This window comes from Labeo rohita, chromosome 17 (genome assembly GCF_022985175.1).
Source record: "Labeo rohita strain BAU-BD-2019 chromosome 17, IGBB_LRoh.1.0, whole genome shotgun sequence".
NCBI lineage: Eukaryota > Metazoa > Chordata > Actinopteri > Cypriniformes > Cyprinidae > Labeo > Labeo rohita.
Genome location: NC_066885.1, coordinates 9778914 through 9805992, shown reverse-complemented (window position 1 = coordinate 9805992; position 27079 = coordinate 9778914). Strand labels below are relative to the sequence as shown.

Sequence of the window (27079 nt, the reverse complement as noted above, 5' to 3'; positions counted from 1 at the left end):
GGCTGGGTTCGGTGCACGTGTGCGTGCATGCAGGCTAAAACTTCATCATTGCTCAGTTTTAGTGACAACATGCTAAGTTTAGATCTCTGCTGTTGTCTTGCACCTGTTGAGTGACCAGCACAGTCCAGGTCCTGATGAATTATAGATTAGGGACCGGACACGAGTCAAGTCAGGTGATCATGACATACGGCACAAAAGAAAAGCACAGTGACACCAGGACAGCGCAAGAGGAGATCAGCTGACATCTAAACTCGGACACACTATAATTTATTCATCAATTTTCCTGCCATTTGCATGTGCTCTCTCCATGCGCACGATAAAGGCGATAAGGTAGGGTTTGTTTGGTCCAGTGTGCACTTAATGATACTAAGATCTTTGAAGATGCATAAATGAAACTACTTATGCAATATTATAAACAGGAAACAATGATCCTAAGTGGATGGAACAAAAGCAAGGGTGGTGTAAAAATATAACCTAAGAGGAACATTTGAGACTTAACACTGGACCGTGCCAACACAAGCCCACATCAGCTGATAAAAGGTATTCAATACATCCATCTATGAGATCATCAGGGCTGGACACGATGACTCATCTCTCAATCTTCCCCTTCCTGCAGTACTTGGCTTTGTTTCAGGAGGACCTTGCAAAAACATTCAAGGTCTGAGTTTTATCCAGAATCCAGACTATTCCCAAATTAAATTACCTTAACATGGTTTTCCTTGCTCGTTTCAAACAAGAGCATTTGAGGACAGAAACTGATGCTTTTAACCCAGGCCACCCAGATCATTTAGTTGCAAATATTTTAACATATGACCACCCACATTTGCATAGCCATGTTTATTCAGAATTCAGAAACTTGACCAAACCTAATAAACAAACTATGCCGGTATGCAAAGTTTAGCCAATTATAAAGAAGGTAATTTACATGCTGTCTAAAAATGCACAGAAGTAAGCCTAAGGGTGGAAAATGGTAATGATTATGAGTTTTTTGGTGCAAGAAACATAAATGGACTAAAATTTAAAAAACATGTAGGGTGTGACCCATTTAAGTGATTTAACACTTTATTATCTTGCAACTAAATCTTAATCTACGAAAATCAGCTTTGAAACAGTGTAAGTGTGTCCTTACCCCCGACTGCAGATCCTTTAGCGTGTGTGTGAGGATGATATTGAAAACCGCATGGGAGCGACTGCTCTCCTCATTCATATTGGTGGCCGCCACAGTGCGGGATTTATTCCCCTCAGACATCAAGGACTCGATGTCCTTTGGGTAGAAGAAGGGACACGATTAGAATCTCAGACATGCTTTAAAGGTCACAAATATCGCACACTTATGCATACAAAAAGCAGTAAAGATGTCCTGAATATGGCATCTAAAAATAAGGCAGGCATAATGCTGATGAATTATGGCTACTGCAAAGAAACTTGTTTTTGGGTTCTGAACTGAGTTAAATAGGACTTCAGCAATGATCATGTATGGAATCTGTGGAATTCTACAGAATGGATTTAAATTTGGAAAAATATGTTAATCCAAAGTATTTAACACATTAAACCCAATTAAACTCAACATAGTTTAGTAGAATTAAAAGAACAGGTGACAAATTACAAAATTCCATGCATTTAATTCTGCAAAAATCCACAGAAATCTGCTTTAGAATGACTAATGGTATGTTCACACCAAACATGAATTTAATAATTTAAATTATAATCTGCAAAGGCAGATGCGAATGACACGAAATGCACAACGCATTTGCAGCGAAAGCGTGATATTCGCCTTAATCATGTCTTCTGCGCATGTTAAAAAATTTCAATTCTAGTTAAAAAAATTTGCATGATACATTTTCACGTAAGCCAATCAGCATAGAGTTTATTGACAAGTCTGGCTGAATGAGAAAAATTAAGAGCTTTATTGTAGCCTGAAATTTATGATATAGGTATCTGGAGCTTAGAAAACAATTAATATCAGTTGTAGCGGTAGTTGTATTTTATTAGCATGGCTACAGAGATGCTGCTTTCGATAAAAAAAAAATAATAATAAAAATGTCGATGTATATATAGCAGTAAAATGTGACACACACATTAATGCAGGTTAATCTGCCTCTGGTTGGTGCTGTGAAGACACAACTGTGTTTGACTTTCCGGTGTATTTGGGACTTCCACAACAGGTACAAAGCAGTGATCGCAGTTACCGCCACCATGGTTGATCGCACCTTGTTATTTGTGTGAGTGTTGCGAAAAACATCCCGTGGTGCGCATATTCGCTTTGCGAATTTAACATACAAAGTCAACGCAAAGACACGAATAGAATTATTATTTGCACGAGTGACGTGAAAAACATCCCATGAGTAATCTACAGTGAGTGACGTGATGTGCATATTTGCTTCTCGTTTGGTGTGAACACACCATAGAAGTTCCATAACTTCAGCAGTGACACATACTGCATATTGTACACATATTGTAAGCAGACTACAAACATTCCTACAGTGGAATTTGCTAAGCATCAAATGCAGACCCTAAGAAGGGATAATTGAGCCACATGATCAACTGATGACAGAATATTTTGTGAAAAAGAGGTGAAAGTTCAATGATTGTGTAAAGTGCATGTCATTCCACTGTAAAAGATATTTTTCTCCTATTTGTTTACCTTGTAACTTTCTACCGCAAGCCTTGATAGACCATCAACATAAGGCCCCAAAACTTTATGTTCTCTCACTCTCAAGGCCTGGCGACTCCTATGGGAACAAACGGATACTGTGTAAGATTGATGTCTAGAGCAGAGCAAAGCTCAGAGATTAAGCATGGGACACAATAGGCTTCACCCTTTGGGGTCCAACAGGTCTCGAACTTTCTCATTGTAGATTTCCATATAAGAGACTTCTACGGTGAAGCTCTCTTCCTCTCGCTGGTGTTGTATGGTCCGCTCAAACAGAGAACTGCAGAGTCTGGGGATCAAACCGGGCTGGTCCACCGAACCCATCATGGTGTACGACTTCCCCGAGCCTGAGGGAAATTACATGCTCTCATGTTAAGTAATTATAGTACAAAAGAGTGCTTTGAAAATATCAGCAAAGGTCACTGTGTTCAAAGCATTACTCACCAGTCTGCCCATATGCAAAAATACAGGCGTTATAACCCTGAAAGGCATTGTGCAAAAGACTCTCCCCAAGGCACTGAAACACTACATCTTGGCCTGTTAAAATAAGATTGAATGACAATTAATTTGGAGGTCTTCAAATGTGAATCTTACCAAAATGTCTAAGGAATATGTCAGTTAAGCTAAGCTAAGGTTATGGTGCTAAAAAATAGGCTTCACTGTGGCTTTAAAGATGATTCACCATGTGAAGGAAAGAAACCAAGGGAAAAAAGGAGAAACCATGTAAGGCTGTGCTGAAGTACATGATGACATCTAAACAAAAAGAGTTTGAAAAAAATGCTTTAATGAAAAAAGGGCCCTAAAAAGCAAAAGTACTTCTGGAAATATATTTAAATAAATACAGCAATAAATATAAATTAAAAAAAATAAAGTGTGTGTGTATGTATATTTATATATATATATATATATATATATTTTTTTTTTTTTTTTTTTTTTTTTTTCACTTTACTGTAGACAGAGTGCCACGACTTGCAATTATACTGTAAACCTCAAGGTGACACACTGTAGATTTTCTGGAAAAACCTTGTTAGTACAAATGATCTTGATGTGTAAACAAAACCTTATCTTCACTAGCACCACCAGCACCAGCGCAACAACCATCCTAACAAGATGACACACATGAGATACTTGGTACTGAACCAAGAAATAAACAAAGTGACTTCTTCAATAAGTGTTTCCAGAAACTGACCAGCAAACTTCTCGGTCTCCGACTCATCCATCGACCAAAAACAGTAGTCATAGGCGAAGGTCTTGATGAAAGAGAGACAGATAGGTAGAGAGAGAGAGAGAGAGATAAATACAGTTACTTTGTGTTTTTCCTTTGTTCTGTTCACATAAAACTTGTATTTTCTATGATGTAAGCGTGTTAATTTTAGACAGAAATGAGAGTCATACCTTTGGCTGACCCCTGCTGCAAGATGATCCAAGGAGAGTGTGCATAAGGGAAAAGAGAGAAAAAAAGCTTGTTTAAAAACAAACCACTCATGTATTTTAGAAGAACACACAATTACAATGTGGCCGTGCTCACGATGTCAAGTACGATTTTTTGAGTGTCTTATGCTCACCAAGTCTGCATTTTTTTGATAAAAAAAATAAAATAAATGCAGACAGTAAAACAGCAAAAACTAATTACAATTTAAAACAACTTTTATATTTTAAATTCAGCTGTGCTGTCAAAGAAATAAATTATATTTTTAATTATACTTAAATAGAAAAAAATATTTTAAATTGTAAAAATGTGGCATAATTTTCGCATGCAATGCATACAATAACAGTATCTGAGCTTTAATTATTCCAGGAAGTTCAGACAAGCTTTAAAAAAAATAAATAAATAAAAGCACTGATTGTCCAAATTCTGTGGACCCACTGACTCACAGCTGACCAAAATAGCATGTCATCACCATGAGCGCACTCAAACGGGGACTAGAAACCGGCGGCTCTACACACAATCACACATCCTGAGTGAGTCCATGTCATCAGCTGTACTTTGCTCAGTGGACCTGAACACAAACAGACCGTCTCTCACTGAGAAAGCCCTGCCGTTTACAGGGTAAATACGCATTTGGAGCCCTGACTCGAAGTTGTGTTATCTGCAGAGGGCACCTCAATGGCTTTGCACGGCACTCTGTGAACACAATGACCTATATAAGCATTATTGACAGACTGTGGGAGCGTATTGAAGGATCCTAATCGCTCAGAGAGCACCGTGCCTTTCCAGGCCAAATTAATTAAATTGAATTGTGTTGTTGTTCTCGGGGTAATTAAAAAACACAAATGCAAAATGCAAAGCTCTGCTCCAAACCATAGCGAGCTGCCTAAACAACAAATAGAAATGGAAAATTCTATCTGTTCTACTCAACATTCATTTGTGCAATTACTAAATTATTTACATTTAAATTAATTTAATATATACATTTGTATTATTTTTGTTATATTAGAGTTTATTGTCCTTTTCTATGGAAATGTGTCTAGACAAACTGTATATATGAAATATATATATAATGTTTTTAAAGACGATTTGATTAAATATACAGAAAAAAACTGTAATACTGTGAAATATTATTGCAATTTAAAATAGTGGTTTTCTATTTTAATATACTTTAAGAATTTTCAGCATCAAGTCTCTGGCCTTCAAATGTCAAATAATCCTTCAGAAATCATTCTAATATGCTAATTTATGTGCTAATTATTATTAATTTTTTTTTTTGGGAACCCGTGATACTTTTTTCAGGGTTCTCTGACAGATAAAATGGGGTCAGCACATTTTATTTATTTTTTTTTTACTTTGAAAGAAATGAACACTTTTATTCAGCAAGGTAATATAAGTGATAGTAAAGACTTGTTAGAAGAAAATTCTATTTTGAATAAATGCTGTTCTTTTTAACTTTTTATTCATCAAAGAATCCTAAAAAAGTATCACAGGTTCCAAAAAATATTTAGCTGTTTAACTTTCTAACATTGATAATAAATTGCCATATTAGAATGATTTCTGAAAAATCAAGTGACACTGAAGACTGGACTAATGGCTGATGAAAATTCAGCTTTGCATCACAGAAATAAATTATATTTTAAAGTATATTTAAATAGAAAACTCTATTTTAAATTGCAATAATATTTGCAATTTAACTTCTATAAAAAAAACATTTAAAAGCTTACTGATGCAAAACTTTTACACACACAAACGGCAGTGTATAGGATCCAAATTATGCAATAACATGAATCATACAAAATAAGCTGGAAAATGTGTGCAAAAGTAAACGGAGTCAATTTCAATTTTAAAAATGACTTTAAGCTAAATAAGAACATCTTGGAAATATTGCAAATTTATCCATATAAAAAAAAAAAAAAAAAACTATAATGGCCATTTTTAGCAATGGCAACCCTTTTTATGCTTCCAATTTATAAAACCTACATCCATGAGAGCTTATGGAAATCACTGAAGCGAGTAGAGCCATGCAGTTACACAGCGAGCAAACGAACAAGAGAGGGATGGAAAGCTGGGGCAAAATATGCCTGGATTCAGTTCCAATGACCCCGGGCTCAGCTTGTCGTTTAAAATCAGGCCATGCCACACTTGTGGTATAATAAGTTGCACGATGACGTCCCCCCGTCACACCACGCTGAGAACTGAGGGAGATGTCGGCCCCTGAAGGAAGTGTCAGAATGAGCTTCATCTTGAGTTCCTGGAGGAGGTCTGGCAAACGGGGTGGACAAACACACATGGCGGATATTCGGAAAGCTGTGGAGGCAGCTGTATATCTGTAACACTAAAAATAACATTTCTGACAGACGGTCCCTCAAATCTGATGTGGATATTTCTTAGAAAATGATTCTGTCTTCATATATCTGTTTCTCAAAATCTAGCCTTGCTATCCGTCGCTGCAGGGCATAAACTGCGCATTAGAGATAACAGATGTTTAGAGTATAACAAATCAAATTTCATGCATCGTAGGAACAGAACGCATGTTTTCCACGACATCTAAAGGACAGATCCCTAAGTCTTCAGAAGGAAGTCTTTACCAAACCTCCTCAGCCAAGGGTGTAGCTTGTAGTAGGTATGTGTGTAATGGCAAATGAGTTCACTGGTTTGTGTGCTACACCCAGACTACTGCTCATGCTCGCAGATGCTGCTGCCGGCACCTCCTTTCCCAAACACTCGTTACAAGCCCTAGTGACTTTGACCTTGTACTATCTGGCACAGCCTATACTAACTATACCCTGGTCACATTTTATCATATCTGATTCGCCAACATGACAAATACAATGACGTACAGTCTCTGAAGGAAATGGACAAAGTACTAAAATGAATCATTTCAAAATGACTCTACTTAGCAATGTTTCTAATCTTATCCATCTTCATCATTCAGTGCAAAACTGTAGAGCTGTTCCAGTAATAAGCTACATGTCTGCCTTTTTTTCTCATGCAATGTTCATTAAATATGATGTATTAAATAGTCTTGTCTTATTTATGTTGGGCTGAGAATCTAAATCAATTTAAGGAATCGCTCTGTTTGGATGATTGGTGTGAACGAACTAGTTTAAATGTATGATTCAGTGATGCACCTACAATGTCTTTTCGGAAGCAAAAGATTCTTTGTTTTGACTCATTTATATAAATTAGGGTTTTTTAATTTAGTGCAAATTTAACTTTTTAAATTCATTTAATCAATCGAAATACTTTTATAGTTTCGGTGCCAGAAAAATACTGCTTTCTAATAATCTGATATAGCATAATAAAAATAAAAACAAATAAATGAAATCAAATAAAATATTAACTAAAGAAATCTATTAAAATAAAATAAAACAATTATATAAATAAAAATAAATAAAACATAATTTAAATTAAATTAAAAAGGAAGTAATGAAAAATAAAACAATCAATTAGTCATTAAAAATAAAATAAACAGGTGGCATTAGGTATAAGTTGGCGAAAATGCTTTGTTTATAATAACATTGTTAGCAAAATAAAAGATTTAAATAAGTTAATATAAAACAAAACAAATTAGATAAAAATAAAATAAAATAAAAATAGACAGGTGTTTAGGTATTTGGCAAAACTGAAATAAATGCTTTATCAGAACATTGTTAGCAAAATAAAAGAAATAAATGATAAAATAAAACAAAATACACACAGGTAGGGCTGTCAAACGATTAATCGTGATTAATCGTATACAAAATAAAAGTTTGTGTTTGCCTAATATATGTATACGTACTGTGTGTAATTATTATGCATATGTAAATGAACAAAAAATATTTTGTACATAATGTATTTCTCTTAAATATATACATTAATTTGTGTGTATTTATATATACATAATTAAACATAGTACACACACATATTAGGCAAACTTTTATTTTGTATGCAATTAACCACAATTAATCATTTAATCGCCCTACACACAGGTGTTTAGGTATAAGTTGGCGAAACTGAAATGAATGCTTTGTTTATCAGAACACTGTTAGAAAATAAAAGATTAACATAAAAGTTATTATAAAATAAAACAAATAAAATAAAATAAAATAAAATAAAATAAGTTTAGGTATAGGTTGGACAAAGTAAAATGGCTACTTTGTATATCTGTTTTATGTTTCTGACTGTCCAATGACGGCAGCCATGACAACCCAATGACAACTTAAGGAAAGCTGGCAGCTGCTCCCAAGTTCCCAGTCTGGTTTCCAAACATTACTGGACTAAACCCACAATGCATCACTCTGTGTTGTCCTAACACGGCTGTCCTGTACATCTGCGCAGATTGGACTCTTCCCTGAGCCAACTGTATAAATGAAAAATGCTTATGCTCTGCCTCAACGCCTGTGCCTGTTTTCCCTACAGGAGACGGAGGCATGTGGTTGTTATTACCCCAAAAATGCCTTAGTGACAGGTGAGACCAATCGCTGAGAGACACTGAAGCTAGAACTGGGATCAGCGCTGCGGTGCTGTTAATCACACGAGTTCTCTCATGATGTCATCGAGTTGCCTCGCGAGTAATCCTGTACGTTGCTTTATGACATTGTTTTTGTGGGAGTGAGTCAGAGGCTTCCTGATATGAGGCAGCACTGACTGAGCAGAGTCCTCAGCTGCTGGGGAAGACACAAACTCTCACTTTCTTTAGCAATCGTGCGCACAAAAACATTCATTTAGAGAGTGCCGGTTTGGCAGCGTGCAGCAAAGAGCTCACATACGACCCTTCCCCCAAACCAGAAAGAATCTTCCAGTTAGGACTGAATGAACAAGTTAAATACAAAAAAAAGCAACCATGAAAGCAAAATGCATGCTTTTTTCATGCTGTTTTCAACATCGATAAGAAACATTTCTTAAGCACTAAATCAGAACATTAGAATGATTTCTGAAAGATCATGCGCCACTAAAGAAAGTTATGATGATGCTAAAAATTCAGCTTTGCCATCGTAGGAAAAAAATACATTTCAAAATATATTCAAATAGAAAACAGTTATTTTAAACTGGAATAATATTTAAGAATTTTTTGCTTAAGTTTTGACTTTTTAGAATTGTGAGATATAAACTCACAATTTTGAAAAATGAAGTCAGAAGTGCGTGATATAAACTCGTAATTGCGAGTTATAAAGTCAGAATAGTGAGATGTAAAAAACAACCAATTCTTTCCTCAGAATTGCGAGTTTATATCTCGCAATCGTCAATTTCTCAGAATTGCGAGTTTATATCTCGCGATCGTCACTTTTTTTCTTAGAATTGCGAGTTTATATCTCGCGATTGTCACTTTTTTCCTCAGAATTGAGATTTTATATCTCGCAATCATCACTTTTTCAGAGAACTGCGAGTTTATATCTCGCAATCGTTACTTATTTCTCAGAATTGCGAGTTTATATTTCGCAATTGTCACTTTTTTCCTCAGAATTGAGATTTTATATCTCGCAATCGTTACTTTTTTCTCAGAATTGCGAGTTTCTCCCAATCATGACTTTTCTGAGAATCGGGAGTTTCTCACAATTGTGACTTCTTTCCGAGAAGTTTATCTTGCAATCTTTTTTTTCCTGAGAATTGCGAGTTTCTCTCTCACAATCGTGACTTTTTTCTGAGAATTATCTCACAATAATGACTTTTTTTCTCAGAAATGCAAGTTTCTCTATCACAATCATGACTTTTTTTTCTGAGAATTGCGAGTTTCTCCCACAATCCTCACTTTCTTCTGAGAATTGCGAATTTCTTGCAATTGTGACTTTTTTCTCTGAATTGCAATTTTAGATCACAAATGTGATTTTTTTCTAAAAATTATCTTGCAATAGTGACTTCTTAAAATTGTGAGTTTCTCTCTCTCGCAATCGTGACTTTCTGAGAATTGCAAGTTTGTATCTCACAATCGTGACTTTTTTCTCAGAATTGCGAGTTTATATCATGCAATTGTGACTTTTTGCACAATACAATTTCAGATTCACAATTTTTCTTCTGACTTTTCTCAGAATTGCGTGATACAAATTAACAATTGCGAGTTATATTTAGAGTTGTAAGATAGAAACTAGCAATTTTGTGAAATGAAATGACTCATAATTGTAAGATAGTCATTTTAAAGTAAAAATGCGAGATAAACTAACAATTCCGATTTTTTCCTGAGAATTGTGAGTTTATATCTTGCAATTGTGATGGGTTTTTTTAGAATTAAGTTTAAATCTCGTGATCGTAACTTTTTTCTCAGAACTGCAAGTTTATATCTCGCAACTGTCACTTTTTTTTTTGGAGAATTGTGAGTTTCTCGCAATTGTGACTTTTTCTCCAAATATCACGCAACTGTGACTTCAACTATGACACTAATTAAATGTCTGATACTAATTAAATATCTTATTTATTATATAGAAATATCTTATACTACTCTAATGTTCACAAGCAGTAATATAGAGAAGAATTGTCTTCTGGGATATAGAGAGGATAGTCTTTTGGGAATTTAATTACAAAAATAAACACTTTAATATTAATGCAATGTTCATGACCTAGATTAACTCCATAGTTACAAACAAAACATCAAACATAAAAAAAAAAACATTTATCATCCAGCCCTACCCACAGTTACAGCATATAAATCACTTCAGCTCAATGAAAGCGTGAAGTAATGATATGTCAAATGACAAAATGAATAATTAAATGTTTACCACGCGTACAAAAACAAGCTCTGGTAAGTTGTGGCAAACAGTGCCACAAAGGTCATTGGTTTGTAAAAATTAGACTTTGTTCACCACACATTTACCACACAATAACAGCAAGTTCACAAACGGTTGCTACTTTTAATAGTTGCACTTTTATCACCCAAGGAACTGTCTACAGGGGAGGAGGCTGCAATGAAAGACTGTGTCAACAGTGTTGTCCCTTCCCCCACTCTCCGTATCACTCCATTGGTGCTGCAAACAATGAGGAAATCACCACTCTGGCTTGGTGCTATAATAGTACACAACTGAAACCAAGACCAAAGCACCACAGGCGGAAGATAAAAACCACACCGACACCACCAGAGGGAAAACCCTCCATTTACAAGCTAAAAAGTGGTGCATGATACAAGTCTGCAGTCTAGCAAACAACCCACTGGCCTCAATCTGTCTTTGAAGGGCATCAAACACACATTTATTTCTGCCGCATTAAATCAGGCTTTCATGCAAACGCAGGGAGCATTCCAGAAACATGCTTGCGATTTCATTTCCAGCTAGTTAATGGATTCACTCGTTGCCTCATCAGTCTATCCTAATATTCCTAATAGGCTTGAGGAAAGCATTTCCTACAGAGAACGGTTTAAATCTCTCCTTCGAGAGTGTATCGACCACTCCGGAGTAAAGTGTCGACTCAAGGCCAGGACTGTAAATCCCTATGTCTTTGTCTGCATTCTTGCAGGGGCTCAAGTCTGAGAACAAGGGAGAGGAAGGAATGAACCTTGATTATGGTCCACTGCAGCTTTCTCATGGGTTAGTGACGTACGCTACGGTGACAGCTGTCAGTGCGAGTATGCCAGAGAGCGAAGGTTGTGCCAAACGCTGTCTAACACCTCATGGTTGGCGTTCGCATGACAGGATAGTCAGAAAGACAACCTGACCGTGCACACAGACACACATCGACTACAGCTTTTGGGCTCTGAGGGCCGAGTCATTTAAAAAAATGTGATTCCGCTTCGGTTGCTTGCAAGTACGCAGCCTGTGACTTGGAAAGACGACGTTCTGGACTCTTAACCTAAATTATGATCCACTAGATATGTCCTAATGAATGTATGCGTACTGACAGACATGGTCACGTGCTTGAATTTAATGCTCTTGAGCAGGCCAAGGGCAACACGACGCACTCTAGGGCGCATTTTCCACATGACGCGGAGATGATTTTTCTCAGCTGAAACTGCCCAACTATTACTGAATGTTCTGGTAATTAAAACAATAGTGTAATGACAAGTACAATGTGAGTACAATTAAACTTCTCAGCGGTGCTAATTAAAGGGATAGTTCACCCAAAATTAAAATTCTGTCATTAATTACTCACCCTCACGTCATTCCAAACCCGTAAGACCTTTGTTCATCTTCATATCACAAATTAAGATATTTTTAATGAAATCGGAGAGCTTTCTGACCCTCCGTAGATGCAAGTACCACGTTCAAGGCCCAGAAAGGTTGTAAGGACATTGTTCAAACAGTTAAAATTTGTTTTCTTTGTGCACAAAAGGTATTCTTGTAGCTTCGTAAAATTATGGTTGAACCACTGATGTCACATGGACTATTTTAACAATGTCCTTACTACCTTTCTAGGCCTTGAACATGATAATTGTGTTGCTGTCTATGAATCAAAAAGCTCTTGGATTTCATTAAAAATATCTTAATTTGTGTTCTGAAGATGACTGAAGGTCTTACAAGTTTTAAAGGGGTCATCGGATGCTAAGTTCACTTTTACATGTTGTATGAACATTAATGTGTGTTGGCAGTGCATGTACAAATCTACCCTACAATGATAAAAATCCATGCAGTGGTTTTTAATTAATCTGTAAAAATAATATTTTACCTCAGATCAGCTGTAACGATCTGCCCTTTTTGTTTCGATGCCAGTGCAGGGATGTAAGTTAGACAAAAATATCTCTGATTGAGCAATTGAGGTGTTGTGTTGCTGGATGTAATAATGAACATAGTGGTCGTCATTTACTCCCGACATCTGAGCCGCTGAAGATGCAGTGGATTACGTTTGTTCGTGAAGGGAATGCGCTTCCCGATCTACATATATCCGTCTATGTTCGCGCGAATCATTCATGATCCAGCTTCACTTACAGCAGAAGTGAGTATAAAGGGTTTTTTTTATGAATCTTTGCGATCGCCTTTCCTAATAATGTGCTAGTTAGCAATTTTAGCAGCTAAACGCGGCTAAAGTAAACAGGCTCGTCTCTCCACAGAGAGAAGAGAGGGGCGGGGCAACCAGAGCTCATTTGCATTTAAAGCAGCCTCGACCAGAATGAGATGATTTTTACCAAGCTGACTTTGGAAAGGTAAAAAGGGTGTTGTTTTACACAACCATTGAGAATTTTTAACCAAAGTTTATTATAGACTTTTCATTAAGACCCTAAAGAAACATATCAACTTGTGGAAAATGGGCATCCGATGACCCCTTTAAGTAAGTACTTACTGACAGAATTTTCTTTTTTGTGTAAACTAGCCCTTTAAAAGACATTGGGTAAGCATGTGTACACATGGATTTCCATGTAAAATCTGTGTACTGCCCTCTGTAATCATATACACAGAGTAAAGCTGCGTTATAGCTGGAGCTGTGAGGTTTCTCTGAATAACGATGCAGATACACGTGCACAGTTGGCTATAATGAGAGGTGTGTAATGTGGATCTGCATTGAACATGTTTGTTTGAACTAGTTTTGAGAACTGCACCCTTGGCTTTGCTCAAGGACCATGCTGTACACGTCTCAGATGAGAGCGTGCCTTTAGTGAGCGTCATATGAAAGTGATGAAAAGCTGGAAAGGAAATGTTGTGCGGAGATGGTTTGTGAGTGTTTTATGCAAATGATTAGCCTCAAGCACAAGGTTGCTCATTTAGAATAATTCAAATTCATTAACATTAGAATGAGGTTTAGAACATATTCACATGCATACGCATGTGGCGTGAATTAGTCAGTATAAATACGAATAATTGCACAATTATCATTGAATGAGAGCTATTGTTTTATATAAGGTTTTAATAATCATTCCTATTCTATGAGAATAGCAGAGTCAACAACACATCTGTAACTGTAATGACAGAAGAACATCATTACTGGAATCACTTTCCAAATAATTTTTTCCAGCAGATGAGAAATAAAAACACTAACACCTAATCAGAGTCAATCCTGCTTTAAAGAATCTGATCAATAAAGGGATAGTTGTAACGTCACCTCATGACCACTTTGTACATATTTTACGGGGTGGCTAATTCGTACAAATTCGTACGACCTCACTCATACAAATTTATGATTTCAGTGATGGGTAGGTTTAGGAGCGCGGTTAGGTATAGGTAATTTGTACAAGTTGACACATATTGTGCAACTCGTAAAATATGTACATTTTCACTCAAATCATATGAATTTGTACAAGTGAGGTCATATGAATTTGTACGAATCAGCCACCTCGTAAAATATGTACAAATTGCTGTGAGATCGGGCTGGATAGTTTACCCAAAAATGAAAATTGTGTCATTAATTACTCACCCATATGTTGTTCCAAACCAGGAAAACCTTCATAAATCTTTAGAACACAAAATAAGATATTTTTTAATGAAATCTGAGAGCTTTCTGACCCTGCATAGATAGCAATGTAACGATTTCTTCTCACGAATGTCAAAACTCTTAATTTGTGTTCTGAAGAGGAATGAAGGTCTTACAGATTTGGAACAACATGAGGGTAAGTGATTAATGACAGAATTGTCATTTTTGAGTGAACTATCCCTTTAAACTGACAGACATCATAACCGCAGCATCTGTTGGTGTGGACAAAAATATAGTTATTATTGGTGTGAACAGCCCTTTATGCTACAAAATTATAAAACACTATTCTTAACAGGCATTTTTGTACATTTTTTTTTTCTTGTTTTAAATTACAAACAAGGCAAAAACAAGTTAATCAAATTACAAAAAAATATATATATAAATGTATCCACCTTTTTCTGAACACAGAAGTCTCGCCCGACTGGAATCAGTGCTTTACATTTCCGGTCTCTGGTGTTTCTAGTCAAATATAGACAATATGATGATAAACCTGCACACATTTTTATATTTAGTTATACTGAAAAAGTTTCAATTCAGTCAATCTTTTTTACCCCGTTTTAACATGGATTTCTATGGAGACCGGAACATGAAAGTATGGAAGTTAGAATCCAACATGGCACCGCTCATCGGTTACTAAGAAAAAAGGTGGATACTTACAAAACAATCTATGAAAACAAAACTACACTTATTTTATGCAGTGCTGCTATGAAGTACTTTTGTCTTGTTTTAAAGATATTTTAATATTTTGTACTGGAAAACAAGTTTAAAAATGCATATTGTAAGATTTGAGAATCTAACCTAGGATGGCTAAGTGTCTATGACTTTATGAAATTATAAAAACATCTCACAACACTGTTCAGTGACCTTTTATGACATCCGTCATGTACATTCCTATTCAACAAGCATTTGTAACATTTATGATACGGAGGCTATCTAAGGGTGTGTTCACACTTGTTGTACGGTTCGTTTGGTTCATTTGGTCCATTTGGTCCGGACCAAAAAGGAAAACGATACTTTTGATCCTGGTCTGCTTAGCGTTCACACTTGCATTTTTGACAGCGAACCTAAAGATACCGAACCTAAAGGCATAGTGATACGTTCACAACCTGATTGGTCGGATTAATTGACATAATTTCGTGACTGAACTCACCGGACACTCCAAACAAAAAGAAAACCCATTCACTGATTGGTCTATTAAACGGTGCTTCAAGGCAAATACACCTAATACCGTCATAAAAGGCACTTTACCTCCTCAATGCGCCACGTTTTCCCTCTGCTCATTTTGTTTTGGATACACCGCTCGTTCCCTTCGTAAAATCATGTTGCATCATGCCGCATCTCATCGCTACATTCCGTTTTTGGTTTGTTTAGAAGTATTTGGTCCGTGTTGCGTTCATATTTCGTTCATTTGGAAGTGGACCGAGACCCATCTTTTTAGTGGTCTCAGTCTGCTTGTTTGGTGCGCACCAGGGTTCAGATTGTAGTGTTCACAATTACTCAAACGAACCGCACTAACAGAGCAATCACACCAATCGTTTTAATCGAACCAAACATGACAAGAGTGAACACACCCTGAATCCCCTTTTGAACATGTTTCTATACAAATGAGAGAATGTGACTATTGCTTAAGGCAACTGTGCATCACTGCATACACTAACAGAGATTCATGTGAAGGCACTGTGATAAACAGAGCGGCATTTCCTCTTAGAAACAGTGCAGTGTCCTCAGCACACCTGAACTCATTCTGACTAGTGCACGTCTGACTGATTTCCTGTCTGCCAAAAACACACCCTGTCTCTCCAGTGCTGCGCTTAGGTGGGTTGGTCGTAGCGTTGATGTGCTGGCAACTCCTTAAATTAACAAAATCTAACACGTGCCTTACACTAAAGGGCACAGCTGTGCAAAATACTATTAATAATACTGAAATAGTAGGGAGCGACAATCAATTATAGCTCTCTATGAATGATACAGGGATACATATATGCTATTTTTATCCTAATTCATAAATACAGTCATAAATACACTGATTTGCCAGGCATGTACTAAATTGTGGTAAATATGCTTATTGCTCATGCCAGGGTGTGTTCAGTGCTCAAGCCATCCAAAACACCCCAAGGAACTGCTTGCAAACCTAAAACCTTTCAAATGTCATTTTCTTTCATTAAAGCAAATGGACAGGCACTAAGATTCATTCAGCTTGAGCATGTGATGCCACCGGACATGCTGGGAGCAGTACGAACGCACAAAGGATTGAAAGACGAATATACACTGACATATAAACACGGCATGTGCAGGCATCATAAAAAGATGGTCTGGAATGCGTTGTAGTGCCTGACAGGTCATAATTAATAAGAAATGCCAGCGATAATCTGCATAAATAAGGCTATTTTGGTCATGTGAACCTTGCCATTTGAGGCATCTGCATCACAGGGGCCATTAACGGGGCCGGCGATTGAGCGCGGCACGACACATGAACTCAACGCTGCAATTAAACTGTCTGTTGTGCGAAGGCAGCAGGCGGCTCGACCATTCACTTCCAAGTTTAAAACCTGTTCAACCTCTGTCATTGTTTGCACTGCACGACAAGAGAAAAGCAGAGGGGAAAAAATAATTGCACTCTGTTGTTTACCCGCCATAAAAGTCAGAGGAAATGTTTATGGCCGACAGATGCTAAAGCTAGCTTGTATTTTCCCCTTTTTCCAGACACAAGAGCTCCTCAGCTATGGATGACCTAGGGTTAACCCTCCTTGTGCGTTTCCGTGACAACGGAGGGCAGAGAAAAAGAGAGGAAGTCAGACGGAGGAGAGTTATGCCCCGACACACGGCAGGACGGAGCGAACAGCAGGCTGCGTTAAAGAGAACTGCACGTCCACATTCCTGTTTTCCCTCAGCCCCCATCGAACGAGCCGACCGACCAAAACCGCCATACACACGTTCTCAAAGACCCTGATCTCATGAAGGTCCAAAACATATAATATCTGATCGAGAGAGGAGGAAAAACAAATGCTGCTCTTGTCTGAAACTGAAACTAGTGTACAGCATACTACATGTGTCTTGGTATACACTGAATATTACTATTTAAAAAGAAGTTCGTGAAGAAATAGATATTATGTGGTCATAACATTTTCAACAAAGGAGTAATAAAACATGGATGTTTAGTTTCTCAAATGCCTCAATTCTTCCTCTTGGACAGGAAAAAGAGTTATTTTTTTATCCATTTTTTGCATTCTTAAACTCAGTCCGAAAGTAAAAGATGTTATAAACAGCAGAAGATATTACTTCTGCTTCATTACTCTGGAGAAGGAAGCCAAATTGAGTGAAAAGCATTGTGGGATACAGTAACCACTGAAGTATGCAAATGTGGTAGGTCACTGGGTATTTCACATGCTCGTAGTATGCTTTTCCAAATAAATCACAATGTTAGTAAATCTACACCATTGTGCAGTTTGGTGTCAGTAAGATTTTTAGTGTTTTTAAAAGAATCATGTTCACCAATGTTCAGTGGCATTTATTTATTTAAAAACAGCAATGTTGTGAAATATTATTACACTTAAAATGTTTTCTGTTTGAATACTTTATGACGTAATTTATTTCTGTGAGAGCATAGCAGATTTTCAGCAGTCATTATTCAAGAAATCAAGCTAATATTCTGATTTGGTGCTCAAATTTTATATTTTTATTATCAATGTTGAAAACAGTTGCTGCTTAATATTTTTTGAAACACTTGATACATTTTCAGGACTTTTTTTTTTAGGAAAGTTCAAAGGAACAGCTTTTATTTGAAATAGAAAATGTCTTTATCAAAATCATCTTCGATCTGTTTAATGCATCCTTAAGAATAAAATGATTACTTTCTTTAAAAAAATAAATGTGACCCTGGACCACAAAACCAGGCATAAGGGTCAATTTTTTGGAAACTGAGATTTATACTTCATCTGAAAGCTTTCCATTGATGCATGATCTATTAAAATAGGACAATATTTGGCCAAAAGACAACTATTTGAAAATCTAGAATCTGATGGTGCAAAGAAATGTAAATATTGAGAAAAATCGCCTTTAAAGTTGTGCAAATGAAGTTCTTAGCAATGCATATTACTAATCAAAAATTAAGTCTTGATATATTTATGGTAGAAAATTTTCAAAATTTTCAATCATGGAACATGATCTTAATATCCTAACAATTTTTGACATAAAAGAAAAATCGATAATTCTGACCCATAATTCTGGCTATTACACATGCTACTTAAGACTGGTTTTGTGGTCCAGGGTCACAAATAAACTGTATTGCATTCTAGATTTTCCAATTCAACTTACCTGGAATCTTTTCCCAGGTTTGCCGGGTACAGATATGTTTGATTCCCCTCCATTTCCACAACGCATTTTGTGTTCAGGTCCTTTTCTGTTGGGGAAAAAAAAAAAAAAAAAAAACACAGTAAGGACCAAAAAAAATAATAATTTTCAATACATTTTGCGCTGTATCACCTCAAAAGAATCAGGTTGTCTGGATACAATACCTCTAAACTGATCAGATGAAGCATATATCCTATGTAACTGCTACTCTAAATATGGTTGGACATATCTAATAAGACAATCTTATGACCTATTGAGTTCCCATCCTGATTATGCAGAACAAAAGGCTGAAATCAATAGCAGGAGTTTATTTCCCGGCTTGAAAAAATGCTTGAGGACTGAAATCAAACCAGCTATAGAAAGAGTTCAGGGCAAAACCAGTTTTACAGACTCACGTCCACAGATGGGATATTAAAGGCCATTTCAGGACAATCAAATTATAATCTCCCTTGACAGCCTGTTAACTACATTAACAAAAAATCTGTGAAACTAAAGCAATGATTTGCCATGCTAGATGCCATATGGGAATCTTATTAATAGCCCTTTTAATCAATAATCAACTACTTCCTAAACTAGACAATTTCAGTGTAAAAGAAAGTGCAATAAACTCATCAACAGGTCATGAGATGCCACAGTCTTCGCAAGCGAAAATAAAAGTAAAAATCAATATTTCATGTCAAATTATACTACCAGTCAAAAGTTTTTAAATGTTTTTTTTTTTTATTTTTTTTTTTTAAGGTCTCTACTGCTCACCAAGCCTACATTTATTTGATCCAAAGTACAGCAAAAACAGCAATATTTTGAAATAACTCTTTACTATTTGAATATGTTTTAAAATGTAATTTATTCCTGTGATCAAAGCTACATTTGTAGCATCAAAAAAATGTTATTTTAAATAGTAAAAATATTTTAAAATTTTATAGTTTTTGCTGTACTTTGGTTCAAATAAATGCAGACTTGGTGAGCAGAAGATACTTCTTTAAAACGAAAAAAAAATCTTACTGTTCAAAAACTTTTGAATGGTAGTGAATGTGTTGTAATTATCAGTTCTAATTATTTGGAAAGTAGCCACATAATAAGTGGGATAATGCATGATCTAGTTGGGTTTATTTTGCTGATTTGACCAGATCATGGTAAAATGTGGCATATACTGTCAGTTGATACATTTTTGTGTTTGCATTGCATTATTCCATTTAATACACTGGAATAATTTGATTACATTAGGAAAAATATAGACCAAATTAAATAGCTGGCAAACACAAATATTTAAATGATTATACAATATTTACATGCACAATTACATGAAAATAATAATTGAAAATATTAATATAAATAATAATCTATCCACATAAAATACATATACTAAAGATGGAAAGTAAATCAATGCATCAATTAAAAGTTTTTTTCTTGTCCTTCTTTAACTCCTCACAGAAAATGTTTAGTTTAAGTTTAGTTTAGGTTGTAAGACAAAAAAAATAAATAAATAAATACAAAAATATGATCAATGAATGTAAGATCAAGAGACAACACAACACTAGCTGTATAGCTCAAGTGACACTTCCATGAACTGGCAGGAAACTCTCTCACACTGGCCACATGCCATCGGGCCTTCCTTAATGTTGAACGCTGGGATTGGCTCGGGTCTCTCTCTGACAGCAACAGCGGGAAGAACCTACAACAGCATTCCTTCAAACACTACGTCAGCAGCAGCCTGTTGCTAAAGCAGCTTCCGGTCCAACAAATGGATTCCATATAAAGTTTTGTGGTTCGGTCAGCTGAAAGTTCATGATGCACTGCTGACTGCTGACAAACAAAAGAAACGGCCTATTACCAACACACCCAATCCGACGTCGGCAGGCCAAAGCCTGTCTGAAACCACCACAACTCTCCTACCAACAACAACGGGGAAGTGGAAAGCATCTGCAGCTGACTCAGAAATCCTTGGAAAGGATGCACTCTGAAGCTACACTAGCTATAACAACTTCCTGTTAGAGCAGGAAACAACTGGTTTCCTCTCAGCGTTGGTGGCCAAGGTCCAATAAGGAGACCCATCTGGATTTACCACAGCTTGCCAGTCCAAAAATCTGAATTTCCTGCATTATGTCATTCAGGAGAGAGTGATAAACTCATGTAATCTTGGCAACTGGAAAAAATAACAGAATCCTGAACACAATAACACAAAAACCAAGCGACCATTTATGTAAAGTGAACAAAAGGCTGTGACAATAACCTGAAGCTCATTTCTATAATTATTTGCCCATGTTTATGGAAGTAAAACTCTTAACAATGCACAGTTCAGTTAGTTACACGAAACTGCATTTCAGGCCATGTGAAAAGCTAATGAGCCAACTGGTGAACTCAACTGATATGGTGAACTGGTAAATCATTAACTATTTAAACCTCTATATTCCTTTGTTTAGCTAAATTATCTTTACATAATGTTAGGATTTAACATTTTCTTAGAAGGACCCAAACTCATTTAGCCATGGGAACATGTTCGGTTATGCAACGTTGGCAAATAGTCCATTCAGACTCCCTTCCTGCCTTTGTCCAAAATAGAGAGAGACAGAGAGAGAGACAGCGCAAGTAAAACAGAAAGTTAAGTGTCATTTAGAGACTTTCAAATACAAGCTCTCTGTGCCCAATAACAATTCCAGCATTACAAATGGAGACTGGGAAGTGTTTAAAAGGATATGTGACTCAGAAAGCTCACATAGGCTGTCAGCACACAATCAGTGCTTGAGTCTTGTGACCGAATGTTACGCTCCAGTCGGACACGTGACCGCGTCACTACAATGTAGGAAATATTTCACGCTTCGGTGGATTTACCAAGACACATGTTCTCCCACGGCAAGACCTGCTTTAATGTCATGCGTTCGTGTGAAAGACACGCAAGTAATCATGCAAATAATCTTGGAAAAGAAGAAAAGGGGAAAAAGGAAAGAGGAAATGTTATTAAACAGTATGTATGACATTGATGGGGGTGACCTCTAAATTTACTCACCCCCTTGTCATCTAAGATGTTCATGTCTTTCTGTCTTCAGTCCTAAAAAAATTGTTTTTTGAGGAAAAATTTTTAGGAATGTTCTCCATATAGTGAACTTCTATGTTGCCCGTGAGTTTGAACTTCCAAAACGCAGCTTAAATGCAACTTCAAGGGTCTTATGTAGCCAAACAATTGGTTAATTTCTAAAAAGAAATACAGTTTATAAACTTTTTTTTTTTAACATTAAACGCCCATCTTGTCTAGCTTTGCATGAACTCTGTGTATTCCGGTTCAAGACAGTTAAGGTTTGTCAAAAAACTCCCATCTCATTCTCTCCTCCAACTTCAAAATCATCCTACATCACTGTTTTACCTTTTTTGTAAAGGGTGTTTGACTCTCCTTGCGCGTTTACTTTGTAAACACTGGGTTGGTACTTCTGCTGCGAAGTAGGACAATTTTTAAGTTGGAGGAGAAAATGACATGGGAGTTATTTGACATACCCTAACTGTCTTGACCTGGAATACACAGAGTTCACACAGAGCTAGACAAGATGAACATTTAAGGTTAAAAGTACATACATTTTTTTTTTTTTTTTACTATAGAAGGGCTAGAGATAAGACACTTGGTATAAGATCTTCCTTGGCTGGGATCATTTAGAGCCCTCTGAAGCTGCATTTAAACTGCATTTTGGAAGTTCAAATTTGCAGGCACCATAGAAGTCCACTATATGGAGAGAAATCCTAAATTTATTTATGACTGAAGAAAGAAAGACATTAACATCTTGGATGGCAAGGGGGTAAGTAAATTATCTGTATATTTTTTGTTCTGGAAGTGAACTTCTGCTTTAAGTATTCAAATCTTAGATGTTTACTAAGGTCCTTCTATTACCTATTGAAACCCACAATAATATTGAAAATATTAGTAAGCTTAATATATATAAAATCACCATTTATTGGGTACTTTAAATTGGGCAGTGGCTGTCCCAAACCCTAACCCCTAAACCTTATGAAAATATTTAAAAAAAAAAAATTTCAAGTGCTGTTTTTAAAAGTCTCAAGTTCAAAATATATATATTGTATATTTTCTTTGTAAATTTTTAAACTTTATTATTTTAACTACACCCCTACATTTACGGTCAGGAAATATTTATGTGTCACTCTCATAGCTACATGCTGAGTGCATATGCCCCATCATTTTGAGGTAAATGTGTTCATAAGTCTGAAAAATCTTTGTGCAACTTTAAGCAACGTCACTACCAAACAGCTTAGTTTTTTCTGCAATTAAGCACATTTGGGAGTTATTCAATGACATTTAGCTTTTATGTGTACAACTGTTCAGAACTGTGCTACCTAACCATGTGCTGATTAGCATCAGGGTTCAAAAACATCCAAAACTGTCACTACCGAAAAAAATCTGTGGCGTTTTGGTGGTGACATTGATTATTTGAGTGTTATTACATAAATTTGTCACTACCGAAACAGTTACGACCAAAACACGTCATCATTGTTTCAGTAGTGACAAAAGGGAACACATAATCCTCATATATGAGGGAAATAAACTAAATTTTAGTAGTTTTGCAATTTTTTTCTATTTTAGTATGTTTTAGTAGTGTTTTAGTATGCAAGTTAAAATTTAGTTCTGTAATGTGTTGTGGTCTCTACCAAGAGCATTACTGTCATGGCCGAAACATGGGATGTTTTGTCAAAATAATGTATACTGAGTTATCAACCAAGATGTCATGATCATTTGTTCAGTATATATTCAAACTAATGAATCCTTAACTTTGACATCAGTATGATCAACTTTTTGCTTTTTACAGAAAAAAAAAAAAAAACTGGATTTAAAATACAAGAAGTCTCATAAATTACAATTGAAAAATTGTTAAAAATGTAATGTTATTTAAAAAATAAATAAATAAATAAATATATATATATATATATATATATATATATAATAGTATATATATATATATATATATATATATATATATATACATAAATAATAGTATATATATATATATATATATATATATATATATATATATAAATATATATATATATATAATAGTCAAGAAGTCTCAACATATATAACAACATATATATAGATATATAAATAATAGTAATAATAATAATAATAACATATATATGTTATTATTATTATTATTACTATTATTTATATATCTATATATATGTTGTTATATATATGTTGAGACTTCTTGAATTCCAAAAAAATTCCAAAAAATTCCAAAATTTTCTGAAAATATAATATGAGTATTAACTGCACAATTACTAAAAATGTGTAGCTTGGATATTATACAATTTGAATAGATACACATTTTTTGGAAAAATACTTTTTTTCCCCAAGACGTTTCCAACTCTGCCTTTGGACCAATTCTGCAGAATGGCCCATAGAAAACCTGGAAACAGGTACTTGACAATTACAAGCAGTGTTTACATGTCACCTGACCTACAATAAAGTTTAAGACAGATAGACAGACAGACAGACAGACAGACAGATAGATAGATAGATAGATAGATAGATAGATAGATAGATAGATAGATAGATAGATAGAATCCAGTTGGCATGGCCTGATCAAATAGACTTTGAGAACTTTGTCAAACACCATCACTGACCACAAGATTAAACGGTCGTGTCACAAAACCTAGTGTGCTGACTAGCTAGACAGCTTTTTGAGGACCACTGTGACGATTCAAACGTCTAGGAAACAACCCTACACCGCGTATTGAAATACAGCCTGCATGTAAACTGTGATATCAAGTGACAGAATGGAAACTCAACTGACCTCTCCGGTTCATGGGCCGGACCCGAACCGCCACCTTCACGTTAGAGTCGTTCAAATTAGTGTCGCCCATGTTGAATGTCAATATATCCACGAGAAGACGTGTTATAAACCGAAATGCTTCCCGACAGCCTCCAGTTCATAAAATAAAACTCATCTAGATATGCCTGTCACCGGAGTCCCGGAAAATTTGAGATATCTGAAGCGTGTCGTGTCCAAAAATGGCCAGCATCGTCCTCACTGGGTTGTTTTTCTGCGTTTTGAACGGCACAGTAAAGACATTTTCGCTTGTAATAACGTAAAAGAAAAGTTTGGCGGAATGTCTTGACAGCTGGAGATTTAGTTGGATCAAAAACAGAGTCGAGAGCAAAGCCAACTCCCTCCTGGATTCCTGTCACACTCACACTGGGTCAAACTGCAAATGTCAAGACTTTTGTCCAGCAGGAAACCGAGTAACTAATAAGTAAGCAGGGTTTAAATAATTCATGCCTGGCTGTGACAGTCTAACCACCACATTTTACTTGGAAAGATGTTGCATTTAAAAAAAACAAAGTATCCCTGCAGGTGTTTTAATTCAGGGAAACACTGCAAAACTATTTAAATAGCGGTTTTATCCGGTTAAAGTGCAATACAGGCAGATCTGAATAAAATATATGTTCGCAGTGTACAGGATTGTTAGTCTAATGTTAGGCTATCCAATTCAGATCTGTCAGTGTAGCACTTTTACATGCACAAAATGGCAAACAAACCGATTTTAGACAGAAAGACCCTAAACGTAAATGTCAACGACTGGAAAAAAAAACATAATATTCGAAAATCCTAATCTGGCAGTTATTTCCGAGATTTGATGGCGAATTGTTGATGAAATGGCAGGAAATCCCACGGCATCTGATCCCGTATTTGTTGAATTTTGGTTTCTTTTCAGGATGGGTCCAACTTCACGAGCTGATTAAAACAATGGTGCTGCTCTACATTCCCATCCAGCTCGGCAAATCTCCTGGGTTAATATCCAGTATGGCGGAGACAAGACACGCGTCTTCTATAGAATTAGCGAATCCAGGAAAATGAAGATTGGACTGATTTAAGGACCCCAGCGTGGATGTTACGACCGTAATAAGGAGCCGCTTTATTTCATGACTGAGCAGCGTGAAGCCAGTGATGTTAGCGGTGATCTATGTGACGCCCAGCGGAAGTTAGTCTATCAAAGTAAAAGTCTCTAAATAATATCAGAAAATGAAATATATTCACGAAATAAAATTCATATATTCACCGATAATTAACAATAACTGTATTATCAATGACAATAATAATTATTCGACAAATCACCAGTCATAAAATAATAAGAAGAATGACAATAATAATAATAATAATAATAATAATAATAATAATATATTTTTATTTTTATTATAGCAGCAGTAGTCGTACTCTAAGCTTTTTTTTTTTTTTTTTTTTAAATTACATGTATATTTCTCGAGTCAGAACTGAAACCATCCATTTGCGATCAGCTGATCTCCTGGAACTGCCTTTCAACCTCCGCTGAGAAAGAGCTGATTGCGTTTGGAAGTTCATGCCATTGTGGTGAGGTCAGACATATTTCGGTAGTTTTCCCATTTATGTCCACCGTGTTCATCGTTTACAGACATTTTTGTATCTTATCTATATAAAGTTGAATGTTCAGAATGCTCACGTGCGATATAGTTTTAGAAGAGGAAAAAGGTTCTTCAATAGAACTTGTTTTGAGGAGGTTAAATACTACCGACATATGATGACTACTTATGCACAAATAAATGCAGAAATTTACATTCTGCGAATTTAATTTTCTTGAAACCCGGTAAACGGTCTAGTTATTATTTGTTCATGTTGTGCGACACCTGCTGGTCGTATTTAGCACACTGAACCACGTCCCATATAAATAAATAAATAAATAAATAAATAAATAAGTAAGTAAACAAATAAATAAACAATACCAGTCAGAAGTTTTTGAACAGTAAGATTTTTAAGAATTCTCTTCTGCTCATCAAGCTTGCATTTATTTGATCCGAATGTGAAATATTTTTACCATTTAAAATAACTGCTTTCTGTTTTAATATATTTTAAAATGTAATTTATTTCTGTGATCAAAGCTAAATTTTTTGCATAATTACTTCAGTCTTTGTGTCACGTGATTCTTCAGAAATCATTCTAATATGCAGATTTGCTGTTCAAGAAACATTTATTATTATTTGCATCATTTTTCAGGATATTTTGATGAATATAAAGATCCAAAGATCAGCATTTATCTGAAATAAAAAGCTTTTGTAACATGATTCATTATACTATTCAAAAGGTTGGAGTCAAAGGTTGGGGGGAAAAATTATAGAAATCAATACTTTTATATGGCAAGGACACTTTAAATTGATCAAAACATGATAAAGACATTTATAATGTTACAAAGGATTTCCATTTCAGATAAATGCTATTCTTCTGAACTTTCTATTCATCAAAGAAGCTTGAAAAAAAATTCTCAGGTCTTTTCAACATAATAATAATAAATGTTTTTTAGGCAGCAAATCA

General features: G+C 35.7%; 1 protein-coding gene across 3 annotated transcripts in view; it reads right to left on the bottom strand.

The window, feature by feature from the left end:
* kif13ba (kinesin family member 13Ba) overlaps window positions 1-25699 on the bottom strand; it is a 54965-nt gene extending 29266 nt beyond the window's left edge. For all 3 annotated transcript variants that reach the window (XM_051132880.1, XM_051132882.1, XM_051132881.1), the window contains exons 1-8: window positions 24530-25699; window positions 18705-18789; window positions 4049-4064; window positions 3843-3903; window positions 3098-3190; window positions 2820-3000; window positions 2645-2732; window positions 1130-1264 (exon numbers count right to left, since the gene is read on the bottom strand). In XM_051132880.1, coding sequence (XP_050988837.1) covers window positions 1130-1264; window positions 2645-2732; window positions 2820-3000; window positions 3098-3190; window positions 3843-3903; window positions 4049-4064; window positions 18705-18789; window positions 24530-24599 — 729 coding nt within the window. In that variant the 5' untranslated portion in view covers window positions 24600-25699. The remainder of the gene's footprint in view (window positions 1-1129; window positions 1265-2644; window positions 2733-2819; window positions 3001-3097; window positions 3191-3842; window positions 3904-4048; window positions 4065-18704; window positions 18790-24529) is intronic.
* Window positions 25700-27079: the final 1380 nt, after the last annotated feature.